The 13,556-nt window shown below is 43.6% G+C and overlaps 1 protein-coding gene across 1 annotated transcript in view; it reads right to left on the bottom strand.

Moving 5' to 3' along the window:
• SEC14L1 (SEC14 like lipid binding 1) overlaps positions 1 to 13,556 on the bottom strand; it is a 527,341-nt gene that overhangs the window by 290,526 nt on the left and 223,259 nt on the right. Inside the window, exons 10-11 of the mRNA XM_078654623.1 lie at positions 4,270 to 4,358; positions 3,939 to 4,009 (exon numbers count right to left, since the gene is read on the bottom strand). Of these exons, the coding sequence (XP_078510749.1) occupies positions 3,939 to 4,009; positions 4,270 to 4,358 (160 nt within the window). The remainder of the gene's footprint in view (positions 1 to 3,938; positions 4,010 to 4,269; positions 4,359 to 13,556) is intronic.

Genomic DNA, 13,556 nt, shown 5'->3' with positions numbered 1-13,556 from the left:
CCTTGATCTATCAGTTCTTGGGGTGGGTAGGCCTGGGTGCCTCAAAACCTATTTCCTCCTCAGACGCAAGCCTGCACTTCTTGGGTATGCATGAAAGCACATGACTAGGCTCACCCTGTGATGACTTGGTGAAGATGTTGCCGATGTCCAAGTATATGAAGAGAGTTTTCTGGTTGGTGCTGGGTGCGGTAGAAGGATAGCAGTTTTGCAGAGTCCAACCTCAGTGTCAGTTTGCCAGCTTTTTTCGGCATCTTCACAAGGGTGAAGGAAGTGTTGCCTGCCAGACTAGGTTGACAATTTTAGGCAACAGCTTGGTAGGTGCAAATAGCTGCTCCCGATGTCGACCCGCACAGGTTGTCGGAGTGGACCCAAAGGTCATTTACCTTCATACCTTGGCTCAGGGCTTGAAGTACAACTCATGTGAAAGCAGTGCTTTGCCTCTGCCTGGAAGTACTTATGATGTTAGGTTTCGTTATCTGGACCTTGGGCAACAGCGTTGGACCTGCTGACAAACTGGGGCCAAAAGGTACCATAGCCTTGGCTTTCTCATGCTCCTCTTTGGAGCCACTGGAAGAGATGCTTTCAATGATGAGTGAGCAATGTGTCGCCTGATGGCAGAAAAGCCTGCTTTTCCTACCTCTGCAACATCGAGAGGGTTTAGTTGTCCGAAGACGTATAGGGTTTCAGGCGAGGACTGTTGCTGCATCTGATGATGCGCCCAGCATTACCCAATGGCACCTCAGTGTCCTGTTACACTGGAATGAAAGGCAGGAGGAGTTGATGTACTTCACAAGGAAGGGTGCTCACCACTACTCTTGACTGCCACATCAAAGCATTTATTTTATCAGAAGATGGAGCTTCTGTGCCCTGCTGGTTAACAGATTATTGTTGATCAATATGCCCTACTATAAATTAAGAGGGGTGTGACCTTTAATATAAAGCCGATGTTGTGGAACAGCTTTGGAGTGCAGCTTTGTAGTTCTGTTCAAGCACAGGCACTATGCATCATGACTTTGGTGGGTTTTTTAAGTTCTCTGTTAAGTTCTTTAAAGCTGTATTCAGAATTGGTAAGCACTGGACATTTCGCTCTGTCCTAGTCAAAGTTTCAATAGGCAAGTCGTTTACTTCTTGTTCTACAGCCATGACAACACTATGTTGTAATGCGGCACAATGAATCACAGAATGGCATGCTGAAGGTTTATCACAAGGTGATGCTCTAATGAGGTACAGGTTCTTCAATGTCTCACACCACTAAGTAATTTTTCCATGCATTCTCAAAACATGTAACAAAATCTGCATATGGCTGGACTGGATAATCATCCTTATTTGAATTGGTCTAGAGTAGTGACAGAGAATACGGAGCTGTTCCTGATGAACTAAAGACTGCCTGTTTGATTCATTGGGCTTTGAATGCTTAGGAATCTGGCAATAGTGTAAATCTGGTGAAAATGTCTCCACAAATATAATTTTACAATAAATGCCAGACTTGGCTCAAGGTGAATGACTCTGAAATGGAGTCGTTGTTGATTTGACTGTTTATGGGCCTACACAAACCATTCTGTGACTGTGCCACAATATGACTGTGTTGGGTGCTGATAAAATATTTTTTTTGTTTTGAATCCTGACTAGCAGATATATCTTCACATGACGAAACATCCTCCTTTATGTTCTAAGAATCTTTTCAGTACAAAGGATGTGGTTCTGTCCGTTCTCAAACAACCCCTGAAGAGGGTGTGCCTTTGTTTACAGTCTTTCAAGGATGATCCTCTTTCAATGTCAAGGGTGTTTTTCCAGGCTGCACCTCTGTGTTTGGAAGCAGGCTTTCCGATTTCTTGAGTTGAGGCTTCAGGCGAGTCTTCTCATCACATCTCTATTTTAGCAGCGCAGGTTGTGAAACTGGAGTAGTCTCTGTACCTCTTGGTACTACAACAGGTTTTTTTCAACTTCAATACAATTTTAGGTCAGGCAGCTAATTGTCTGAGAACTGCAGTTCTTCCTCCAGAAGCAGACCCCTTGAAGCACTATACGAGTCCACATAGGCATCTATTTTATGCACGCCAAAGTAATTTCTGAATCTTTTTCACTCCATGGAGGCGTAACAAGTCCACCTTCAACTACTAGGGGAACAGATAGTCCATTTGACTTGAACTGCTGGCATAAGGAACAGCTATTTTCAGTGTGATCTCAAGAAGGCTGCAAAGGTTATAAATAAGAAGCCAAACGGACTGTGTAAGTTCGCACAAAATCAAAGACAGCAAGGAAATGGTGTATTTTTCATCCCAACCCTCATGTCATAAGGAGTCATTGTTGTACAACGCGAGTAAGTAGTATTCAATAGTTGTTGATACAATGCGGAATAATTATGATGCATTGCTAACCTGTTCAATCTAGTTTGGGGGAAACAGTAAGAACACCGGGGCCTAAACCACGAGTGTTCCGACTCAACAAGCTATACAACGCATGCTTTAACCACGCATATGTTGCCTGATGTGGACGCAGGAAGCGGTGAGGTGAGTGGGGCTGGGTGTAGATCTGGGCTGGGAGGTGGGTTGGGGGTTGTCTTGTTGTAATTCAGTAGGCTGGGGTGGGGGTCTGGTAGTTTTATGGGCTGGGGGTGGGCAGGGATTTATTTTGTTGCCTGGAGGGTGGGTCTGGGGTTGTTTTGTTGGCTGGGGGGTGGGTTGGTTTTGTGGGCTGGAGTGGGTTGCTGTAGTTTTGTGGACTGGGGGTGGGTCGGGGTAGTTTTGTGGCTGGGTCGGGGTAATTTTCTGGGCTGGGATCATGGTTGTTTTGTGGGATGGGGTGGGTTGAGGATTGTTTTGTGGGCTGGGGTGGTTGGGGGTTGTTTTGTGGGCTGGGGTGGTTGGGGGTTGTTTTGTGGGCTGGGGGTGGTTGGGGGTTGTTTTGTGGTCTAGGGGGTGGGTTGGGTGTTTTGGGGCGGGGTGGGTCAGGGGTAGTTTTGTGGGCTGGGGTGGGCCGGGTAGTTTTGTGGGCTGGAGGTGGGTCAGGGTAGTTTTCTGGGCTAGGTCGGGGGTAGTTTTCAGGGCTGGTGGTAGTTTTCTGGGCTGGGTCGGAGGTCGTTTTCAGGGCTGAGAGGTTCAGGACTCGTTTTTAGGGTTGGGGAGGGTGGGGGTAGTTTCAGGGCTTGGGGGTCAGGTAGTTTTTTTTATTAGGAGTTAAGGTATTAGGCCTTAGGGCAGGGGGAGAGGAATGGGTAGTTTTTAGGGCTGATGGGGGGGCTGGGTAGTTTTTTAAAATAGGGATTTGCCTAAGGGCAGTGGAAGGGGCTGGGGTAATTGTAGGGACAGCGCAGGGGGGAGAGGTTGGGCCGAGGTATTGTTTAAGGGTTAGTGACCGCATGAGGGTTGCGAGGGGATATGGGTATTTGGACCTCAGGGCGGGGAAGGGGCAGGGGTGAGTTTGTAGCTTAGGGCGGGGGGCAGGAGGGGTCGCGACCTTAGCCACGCATACCCCTTAACCATTCATGCCTTTACCACAAATTTACGTGGTAAAGGAATGCGTGGTTAAGACGCATTCGTTGTATAGGTTGCGTGGTAGAGGCACGCGTTGTTTTCCACTTGTGGTTCTGTCATACAACCGTAGTTTGGTTTTGTAAGTTTTCCAGGCACAAAGTAGCTTCAAAGATAGAGCACCCAACTTTAGCTCCTAACTTGAAGGTGGAAAAAAATATTTAAGGTGCAGTCTCTATACAGAAGCATTGTGTGTTCAGAGTAAGTAGTCATGAGTCATGCTCGAAAGGGAAACTTAGATCACAAAAGTTAGGATCATCATGAGGCAATCTCAGGAAGACAAGTAACGAATGGATTACAATATGTGAAACAGTGCCACTCTTCGTGTTAAACAACTTAAAGAGTAAGTAAGGCATGGGAAAGCACTATTTGCACTTTAACTTCTTAACTTTGATTTCTTATTCTTACCTAATTGGTCGACCAAAGACCTTTGTGTTTTCTTCACAGCGTCTCAGACCTTCTTCGTTTATTGAAAGTACCTATCGGCAAAGAAATGTGGTTTTGAACAGTCGGATGATAGGATGAAGCTTGATTTATTGTAGTAGCAAAATGAAAAAGCTACAAGTCTGAGGAGCAAATGAGTGCAGGAGACATACTACACACATTGCTATCCAAGTACTTCAAAAGTGCAGAAAGTTCATTTTCAAGATTTTTTTCCAATGTAGTCCTCAAACAATTACAGCTTAGGGTTATATCCTGCAAGCAATAAGATGGACACGTAACTACTCTGTAAACTTACATGTCGAAGGAGGGATTCCTCGCCAAGAGCACGCACTAAACCTTTTGTGTCCATCTGTCCCAGCCTCAGGACATAGAGTGGACGACCATCTGCAAAGCAGAAATAAAGTATTTTATTTTACATTTATCAAAATATTTAAACTGAGTCATGCAACATACAAAGGAATTAAGACTTGGACTAGGAAAATAAACAAAAGCTGGAGATACCGTAGGGTTTGTGTGTAATGAGCATGAAACACATAAGTCTGGGCCTGGCCATCAACATGTACATTTATATTTTTGTTCCTACTGAATGGAGGCTATAATTTAACATGGAAAGAACTGCCAAGTGGCATGTCCTATATCATGACATACAATTTCATGCTGGTGCTACACATCCAACCTAAAACCTCCAAAGAAAAAACTTTACTACTGTTTGTAAGGTTTATTTGTAAGGTGGTCCACAGACAGCTGTATTAGACTTAGGCAGAGCTATAGGAATTGATGGAAAATAGCATATTTTATAGAAATGTCTTCCTAATCTCTGAACTTCTCACAGGAAGGAAATGGTACTGAAAGATGTATGGTTATTTAACAATTAATTGCAGGGGTAACAGATTTTTATCCTACCTCTAGGTTTTTAACTCTGATAAGGCTATATAAGTGAAGTGGTTAAGTACAGATATGATCTATAATTTACTGAGTAAACTGCAGAAACATGTCTCAGGTTTGCATTGTATCTTCTAACAGGGCAAGTAGGACTGCTTGCTATTTGCATACGTGATTGTACTTTTTTGTGTCATCAAGTGCGCACATAACTTTTTTGCCTTTTGTAAACATGAACAGTGTTCACAAGCTTGATAAGGAAGAGGGAAAGGGGTTACTCTTTTCCAAAAATTCATGGAATCTATTCTCATCGCCCACTACACTAGTAATGCTACTCTTCTTCTGATGCAACTGCAACCAAAGCATCATAGAAAAGAAAGATCTTACATTACACAATTTTTAACCTGCATCTTTATTAAAATATGAGTTTAAAATTCATGAAATAAAATAAAATAAATAAAATAAAATAAAATGAAGGGAGAGACTACAGTGATAGAAATGCAATACCAAATACTGATAAATTGAATTGGCACAAAGAGTCAAACACTACGATTTTCAGTAATGCTTTATTCATTACACTTAATATGCTTTCTACGGCTCATAGTTTTGGCAAATAGAAAATCTCAGACAGTTTCTCCTGGTCAGATTTGATGATGGATATGGTAATGTTCAATGTTCTGCTGAGGGGCAGAGTACCACATTCCATTCTTAAGTCCAAAATATCCAACTTTTCATTGTGCATTTGGTCGTTCAGTGCTACAAAACTGACCACATGTAAACATGTTGGCGTTATACACATCTCCCCGCAAAGTTATACTCATACTGGCAGGTTTGACCTGCAGAAATTTTATCTGGAGAAAATTCCAGGGTGCAGTGTTTGCTGCAACACTTAGAATTACGATATGTCCGGTAACAGGAGTGATCACCCATACTAGAATTTAACGTGCCACTCATAATGAGGAAATACATGGTTTCGTTTTAAAGAACATGCCATTTTATCAAATGAGAACACAAAAAGCAATAAACAATAAAAATAAACAGAAATATAAAACAGATAAGACAAAATATGTATTTAATAACACCACACTTTCATCACTGCATGCACCAAGAAGCTAATGTAATCACTACCACAAGATCTTCCCAATCACTTACAAAGAAAGCCCACTGATCATCCAAGTATAGTCACTATATATTATAGCCCACTTCATTGTTAAAACAGAAATGAAGATAAACTATGATATCGAACACAACGGTCTTGTAAATACTCATTGTTAGACAGATAAAATATCATACTCACTTTAGAATGGTACTCAAGAAGCTGAATTATTTAAGAAAAAACTCAAACCTTTGAAATTTGGACACTTACAGTAAGGCAGCATGTTGAATTTTCACCCACATGAGATAGAAGGACTGCAGTTATTCGTCAACATCCTGTTGCCACCAGAAAATGATTCATAGCAGATCTGCACTGTGAACATCCATATGGGCAGTACCTCAACATGGAACATGGTTCTGAATCCCTGACAGGTATCCCTGGAGAGGAATACGACCTAGACTACACAGCCAACAGTGGGTCCACTGAGACTTCACATTCCACTGCAAAGCCCGCATATGCCTTTTGGCATAGTCAACTAGTAGAATGCAGAGTGCCAAAAGGTTCAGAAGCCTAAGAGTCATTCTCACCAAGACCTAGGACCAAGGCTGAAACATCGAAACGATTGCCTGAATTTCCTTGACATGTGATGGGGTGTACACCAGAAGCTACACTGTCTCCAGGGTGGCTCCAAAAAAGGAGAGCCTGGGCAAAGGAGTTGGGTATGACTTTGGCACATCGACTGTGAACGCCAACTTCAGGAAGTTTGACGTCATTTGGAGGTGGTGTCTGAATAATTATGGTATGTCCGCCTTCAACAGATAGTCGTTGAAGTAATGGAAGAAAATAAGTTACTTACCTGTAACTACAGTTATCCAGTATTGGTATCTTTCATAAATTCACATGCTTGAATCATTCCCCATCCTCGAAGTGGGAGTCCCATGGTATCATAGTAAGCACTAAGACTCATACCATAAGCCATACTGGTAATAACAGGCACTTTTATAGCCTATCTAGGTCCTTATTTTATTTATTTCAAAGAACCAAACTTGACATATAGCCAATCAGGTGACAGCACCTGCACCCTCTGGAACACTCCAGACAGAGGCCGAATCCCCCAGGTATTCAAGCACATGTGGGAATAAAACATTCCATACTATGAGGAGAGCCTCTAGGGAGAATAGGGCGGGTCGCTTGCAAATCTATGAAAGATACCAATACTGGTTAACTGTAGGTACAGGTAACATTTTCTTATCCAGTATTGGGGTATCTTTTATAGATTCACATGCTTGAATCAGAAAAGTCCATAACTGTATAGATATACATCATTATTCAGATAAACATACCCTTGTGGATGGTGGGTATCAATGTAACATATTCTACATCAATTTGTGAAATATGCATATAACAATGTAAATTATCAACTATTTTAAATAGAGCCAAATCACTCACAGTTTTGAAACGGCTCACCTCAGCGGAATAAATGATGTAAAACTGCTTGCACCAAAGCAGGATCACTTCTGTGGGCTGATTCCAAGCAGTAGGGTTGAGTAAATGTATGTTATCGTTCTGCAAATTTTATCAAGTGGAATGCCGGCAAACGGGCTGCGGAAGTAGAAAACGCCCTTTTAGAGTGTGCTCTTTGTTTGGCTGCAAGTGGTTTCCCAGCCTTACAATGACAGAGCTGAATCATAGCAACTACCCATCTGGCAATGGTAGCTTTGGTGGCAGTGGATCCTTTGTTATGGAGACCATAAGAGATGAACATCTGATCAGATTTTCTGAATTGCATAGTTCTTTGTAAATAGACACCTCTTGATGTCCAAGGTGGGAAGAGATTGTTCAGCTGACTATTCAGCTGACTATTTCGGATGTAGAAAAAAGATATTCAAAAGGATACGTTCATTTAGGTGAAACTGTGAAGGCAGCTTGGGTATAAATTTAGTGTTTGTATGTAGCATAACTTAATCATCAATAAAATGCACGAAAGGCTCCTGGGTAGTAAAGGCCTGAAGTTCACTAACCCTTCTGTTTGTCCTGAGTACCAGTAAGAACTTGAGATTCGCTCTGTCGATCGGCTCAAATGGTGATTTCTTGAGTACGAAGTACTGCATTGAGGTGCCATTCTGGTGGAGGAGCTTTAACAGGAGGGAAGGTTCTAAATAACCCTTTCATGAATTGTTGGATTAATCTGGATGAATAAAGAAATTAGAGGAAAGCCTGAATCTAGATATTGCTGTGAGATGAACCTTAATTGAAGAATGCACCAAACCTGAATGGGCAAGAGATAGTAAGTAGGGAAGAATCTGTTTTGGTGAGGATTTCAAACTTCACACCACAAGCAGCACCTCTTCCACTACAGCTTGTTTGTCTTGTTCATGCAGTCGGCTGTGGCTTTGGCCAGAATGGCTCTACAGTCTTGAGAAATATCTAAATTGCAGTATTCATGGTATTCAGGACCCATGCGATTGAAGAGATGCCAGCTGGGGATGGAGAATTTGACCTTTGTTATTTGTGAGAAGATTGTGTTTCTTAAGAAGGTGGATGGTCTGGGTTTCGGAGATGAGGAGTAGCTCGGTGAACCAGTGTTGTCTGTGCAACTAGAGAGCTATGAGGATGAGGCGACATCCTTCCATCTTTAACGTGGTGAGAATCCTCAGAATGAGAGGGCAGAGGGGAAAAATAAAGACATAAATCCCTGACCATCTCATTGAAAGGGCATTTCCGCATAACTCTGGGAGTGGGTATCGACTGGCGTAAAGTCGACATTTTGAGTTCTTGTTAGTTGCAAAAAGGTCAAGTGGGGAGAGGGGTTGGCCTAACGGCTAAGGCGCTCGACCTCGGACCTGGTGATCTGGGTTCGAGTCTCGGTAACGACGCCAAAAACCTCCTGTGATTCTGGGCAAATCACTTAATCTCCCCGTGCCTAAAATGAAAGTGTGTCCTCATGTAACGTAACTGGTGCTATGTAAAGCGCTCTGATACCTGATTCGGTTCGGGTCTAGTTCGCGCTATATAAAACTGTGCAAAAAAAAAAAAGTGATGGTTTGCCCCAACATGAAAAAATCCCCTATAGCACTTCTAGATCTAGGTCCCATACGTAGAAACTGTCCATGGTTCTGCCCAGGGTATCTGCTAGCGCGTTGTCGATCCCTGGACCACGCAATGCTTTCAGGGTGACATGGTGTATCTCTAACCATTTCCAGAGGGCTTGAGAAAGAGGGAGAGAGAGCTCATGTCACCTTGTTTGTTGATGTAGAACATGCTGGTTCTGTGGTCTGTCCGAACCAGCACGGAAGCTCCAGCAATAGGAGGGACGAATGCTTGGAGAGTGAGATAATTGGCTTTTAACTCGAAGGCGTGGATGTGGAGTAATTTCTGGGATTTGGACCACCTCCTGTGAATCTTGAAGTCCTGTAAATAGCCTCCCCAGCTCTCTAGAGAGGCGTCTGTGGTAATGATGCAATCTGGTGTTGTAGTTAGAAATATGAGAACTTGGGATAAATGAGGCAGTTGAGACCACCAAGTCAGATTTCTTGAATTCCGGAGGTGACATATTCGAAGTAATCAAATGAGCCGGTTAACTCAGCCCATTGTAACCGAAGTTCCTCCTGCAAAGGCCTCATCTTTTGCCGGGCCAGTGGGTCTAGGTTTATGGCAGAGGACATCATGCGAAGGATTTATCTGCACTGAAACAGACTTTCTTTGTAAGATTGCTAATGCTAGGCTTGACTACTGCTGTTGTTTGTAGAAACACAGATAGGTGTTGTTGACGGTATTGAGTTTGGCTCCTAAGAAAATTCGTTCTTGGCTCGGGACAAGGAAGGACTTCAGATAGTTGAAAATGAGACCCAACTTCTGAAATAAATCCAGGCATGCCTCTGTAGTCTTGACAGCGTGTTCCGGTGTGTAAACTTTAAGCAGCCAGTTATCAAGGTAGGGAAATACCTGATGACCTTGCTAGCAAAATGTAGCTGCCACTGGAGATACACATTTTGTAAAGATTTAAAGATTTTTGGGTGGATTTGAGCTTGAAAGGAAGGACTCTGAAGAGAAAATGGGCACTAGCTACTGAGAAAGAGGAATACTTGCGATGTTTCTGATATATGGGAATATGAAAATACGCATCCTGCACATCCAAGGAAGCCATGAATTCTTCTCCGCTGTTCAAAAGAGGAAGAATGTCAGAGATGGAAATCATACAGCAAGACAGTTTGTGCAGAAACTTTTTTAATGCACTAAAGTCTAAAATGGATCTCCACTCCCCTGACTTCTTTCGAAACTGGAGTAGAAGCCATTGTTCTTCTGTGGAGCAGTGACATGCTCTATTGCTAACATTATCAGAGCCTCTTTCCATAATAAGTGAAGGTGAGGTGAATTCGCTAATTTTGGAGGCTTTTCTGGAGGTCTCTGTACAAATTCCAGGGTGCGTGTCCTCATGCTACCAAATCCAGCATCCGTCTGTCCGTAGTCATCTCATGCCATTGTGGGAGGTAGCTGGTGATCTACCCACCCACCTGACAGGAAGGACGTGCAGCCGATACCGGTTCGTGGTCACTACTTGCGACTGGTGTCGCACCCCTTAGGAGCCTGTTTAAGCCTTGTGGTTTGCTTGTTGTAGGCCGCAGAAGGCGGCTTGTGGTAATGTTTTTGATAGCCTGTCCTATACTGGAACTGTGGCTATTACTGCTATTGTCGTTGGTATAGAAACCTTTTCCTTTGGCACCAAAAAACGGAAACTTGCGATACTGCAAAGTGCCAAGGGATCTGGCAGTGTCCGTATCAGTCTTTATCGCCAGCAGCGCTTCGTCGATATGTTTTCCAAGTAGGGACTCACCATTGTAGGCCATATCAAGTATTTTTATTTGAAACGCTCATCTAAACATTGTAGCCTTGAGCCAGCCCTGGCATCGTAGGACAGCTGCCCCTGCTAGCGTTCTAAACCTAGTTGAGGCGAAGTCTAAGGCGCATTCAATAATCTCTAAAGAAGTGAGCTCACCCTCATGTATAATATTTTGCGCCTCTGCTTTCTTTTCTTCAAGAATGAGGTCAAAAAGGCAATTAACATCTGATACATCTGTCGGTCATATCGAGCTAGTATAGCTAGGGAATTTGCTGCGCTGACTTTAATTGCTGACATAAGGGCTAACATCTTCACTATATTATCAAAGAGGCTTCCTTCCTTATTGGGAGGTGTCAAAAAATAAGTGAATGGATTTTTAGAACACTTTTGTGCAGCCTGCAAGAGGAAAGAATTTTGCTTGGGATGACTAACCAGGCAGGCTGGAAAATCATCTGTGGCCTTGTATTTTTTATCTAGGCGAGGTGGTACAGGGGCAACCGTTGTTGAATTCCTCCTAATATTTATACCTTCTTTCCAAATGTAGTCAATGATCGGGATTGCTCTCACTGACTTTCTAGCCTGCTCCTTAAAATCGTGCAGGAAGCAATCAGAATTACTTGATGGACATGGGAGATGGAATCTTGCCGCTGCTCTGTCACTTAAATTACAAAAGCCCCAAATGTAGTCTGGGGAAGAGTCTGAGGCAGGAGAGGAGATGGTGTAGGAATCAAATTGTCTTTCCATTCATCAGGTGGGGGTTGGTGTTCCTGAATTTCACCTTCCTTGCGTACATCCCTAGAGGAACTATGGTCCTCTCTTGGGGTTGGCATATGAGGTGCTGACGATTTATTTATTTATTTATGTAAAGAGTTTTTTATAGCGCTGGCTAGACCCTGAGGTATCAGAGCGCTTTACATGAGGTTCAACAAAATTACAAGATTACATCAGTTTCAATTTACAACAGTTGCTAGAAAAACAATTAAAAGAGCATAGAGAACGAGATAAGTTGAGTGTAGAGGGGAAGGGGGGAAGGGTAAAGGGGTGGGAGGGAGATAGAGCAGAAAGACGAAGGAAGGTCTGCCCAAAGTCCGGCTGGGTAGGTGACGGTCGAGAGGGAAGTCCCAAAACCCATCTCCTCTATAGCTATCCACTGGGCTTTGGCCAAATAGCTAGGTCTCAAGGGAAACATTAAAAGAACATGGAGGGCAAAATATTGGAGCGTAGAGGGGAGGGTGAGAAAAGGGAGAATAGGGGAAGAGACAACAAGGAGAGACGAAAAGAAGTCTGTCTAAAGGCCGACTGGGTAGGTGACGACCAAGGAGGGAGTCCACGGCCCATCTCCCCTATAGCTAAACCAGGTAGCTCCATCGGGCATCAGACAAAATAGTTCAGTTTCAAAACATTGAGAGATTGAGAGAGGAGAGAAGGAGAGACATAAATAGGGGGAGGATGCGGGGAGAGATGACAGGAGAGATGAAAGGAAGTCTGGCTAAAGACCGACTGGGTAGGTGACGTCCAAGGAGGGAATCCCCGACCTTTCTCCCCTATAGCTAAACCAGGTAGCTCCAGCGGGCATCAGGCAAAATAGCTAGATCTCAAAAGACAAGGGAAAATTCACGGGTAAGCAGGGTGGGGACTAGGGCTAGGACAAGGTGAGGGCAGAGGTCAGTAGCAGGCATGTGGAGAGGAGTAGAGAGGGGAGGAAAGAAATAGGTACAAAATAGGTACCAGATTTACTGGTGTTACCGGTGGCGCTGGCTGGGGATAACCTGGTGTTTGTTCTTGTGGGTTGTCAGGAATGCGCCTTTTACAGTTCTGCAACATAGCCTGGAAGTCATTCAATAATGAGGAAGGCATGAGTTCCTCATCTCTCCTGGGCTGTTGACTGCTGTAATGTTGTTAATAATACCTAGGAGGACCATAATATGCTAAATAGTGGTCATCATTGTCATCATCTTGACAGATATCTTAATTGGAGATGTTATTCTTGGTGTTAGCACAGTTTTTGCACTTTTAACTCATCGATGATCCTGTTGGCGGTGAGAGTTGGAGCGTCAAGGGTGGGACTTGTCATGTCTGCCGTCTTCGCTTCTTCTCTAAACGGTGGGTTAGACGGGTGTAACTCCATCAACATGTATCTCCGTGGACAGAGAAGGTGCTGATAGTAAATCTGTTGACCGTGTTTTTGTTGAGGATACAGGTTTCAAGAGTGTAGCCGTCGACGGTGCCTTTGTCGGCACAGTAACTGCCGAGGACGATGTCTCTGTGAAAGGTGCTTTCATCGATGACTTCAGCGCTGGCCGTTTCTCTGTGGATGCCGATTTCATTGACAGGGACTTGGACAATCGAGATTCCATTGACTGCGCTTTATTAAATGACTGCAGCGATGGAAGGAGTCATTGCCATGGATTTGGAAGATGTTTTAGACAACAATGCTGATGTACCTGTCTTAGTTGTCGACGTTTTCGGTGTTGACAGGGTTGAAGATTTTTGATGTTTTTATATTGACAGCTCTGAGGAAGGAGATCTCAGTCTTTCACTTTTCTTGTCAGAAGGAGTAGTGGGAAAGGAAGAAGCAGCCCCTGTGGAGAAAAGTTGTAATTTCTCCTTTCTGAGGGGATCTTACTTTAAGGGAACACAACACATTGAGGAGGGTCTCAGGGTAAATTTAAAGACCAGCAGTAACAACCTAAAGGACCAGTTGGTGCACACTTGTCCTAGAGAGAAGGTATCCATCACTGAAGGGAATCTTTGGGGTCTCCCGCCA

The sequence above is a fragment of the Lissotriton helveticus genome, chromosome 7 (genome assembly GCF_964261635.1).
Source record: "Lissotriton helveticus chromosome 7, aLisHel1.1, whole genome shotgun sequence".
Taxonomy (NCBI): Eukaryota; Metazoa; Chordata; class Amphibia; order Caudata; family Salamandridae; genus Lissotriton; species Lissotriton helveticus.
This window is presented reverse-complemented; position numbering and strand designations above follow the sequence as displayed.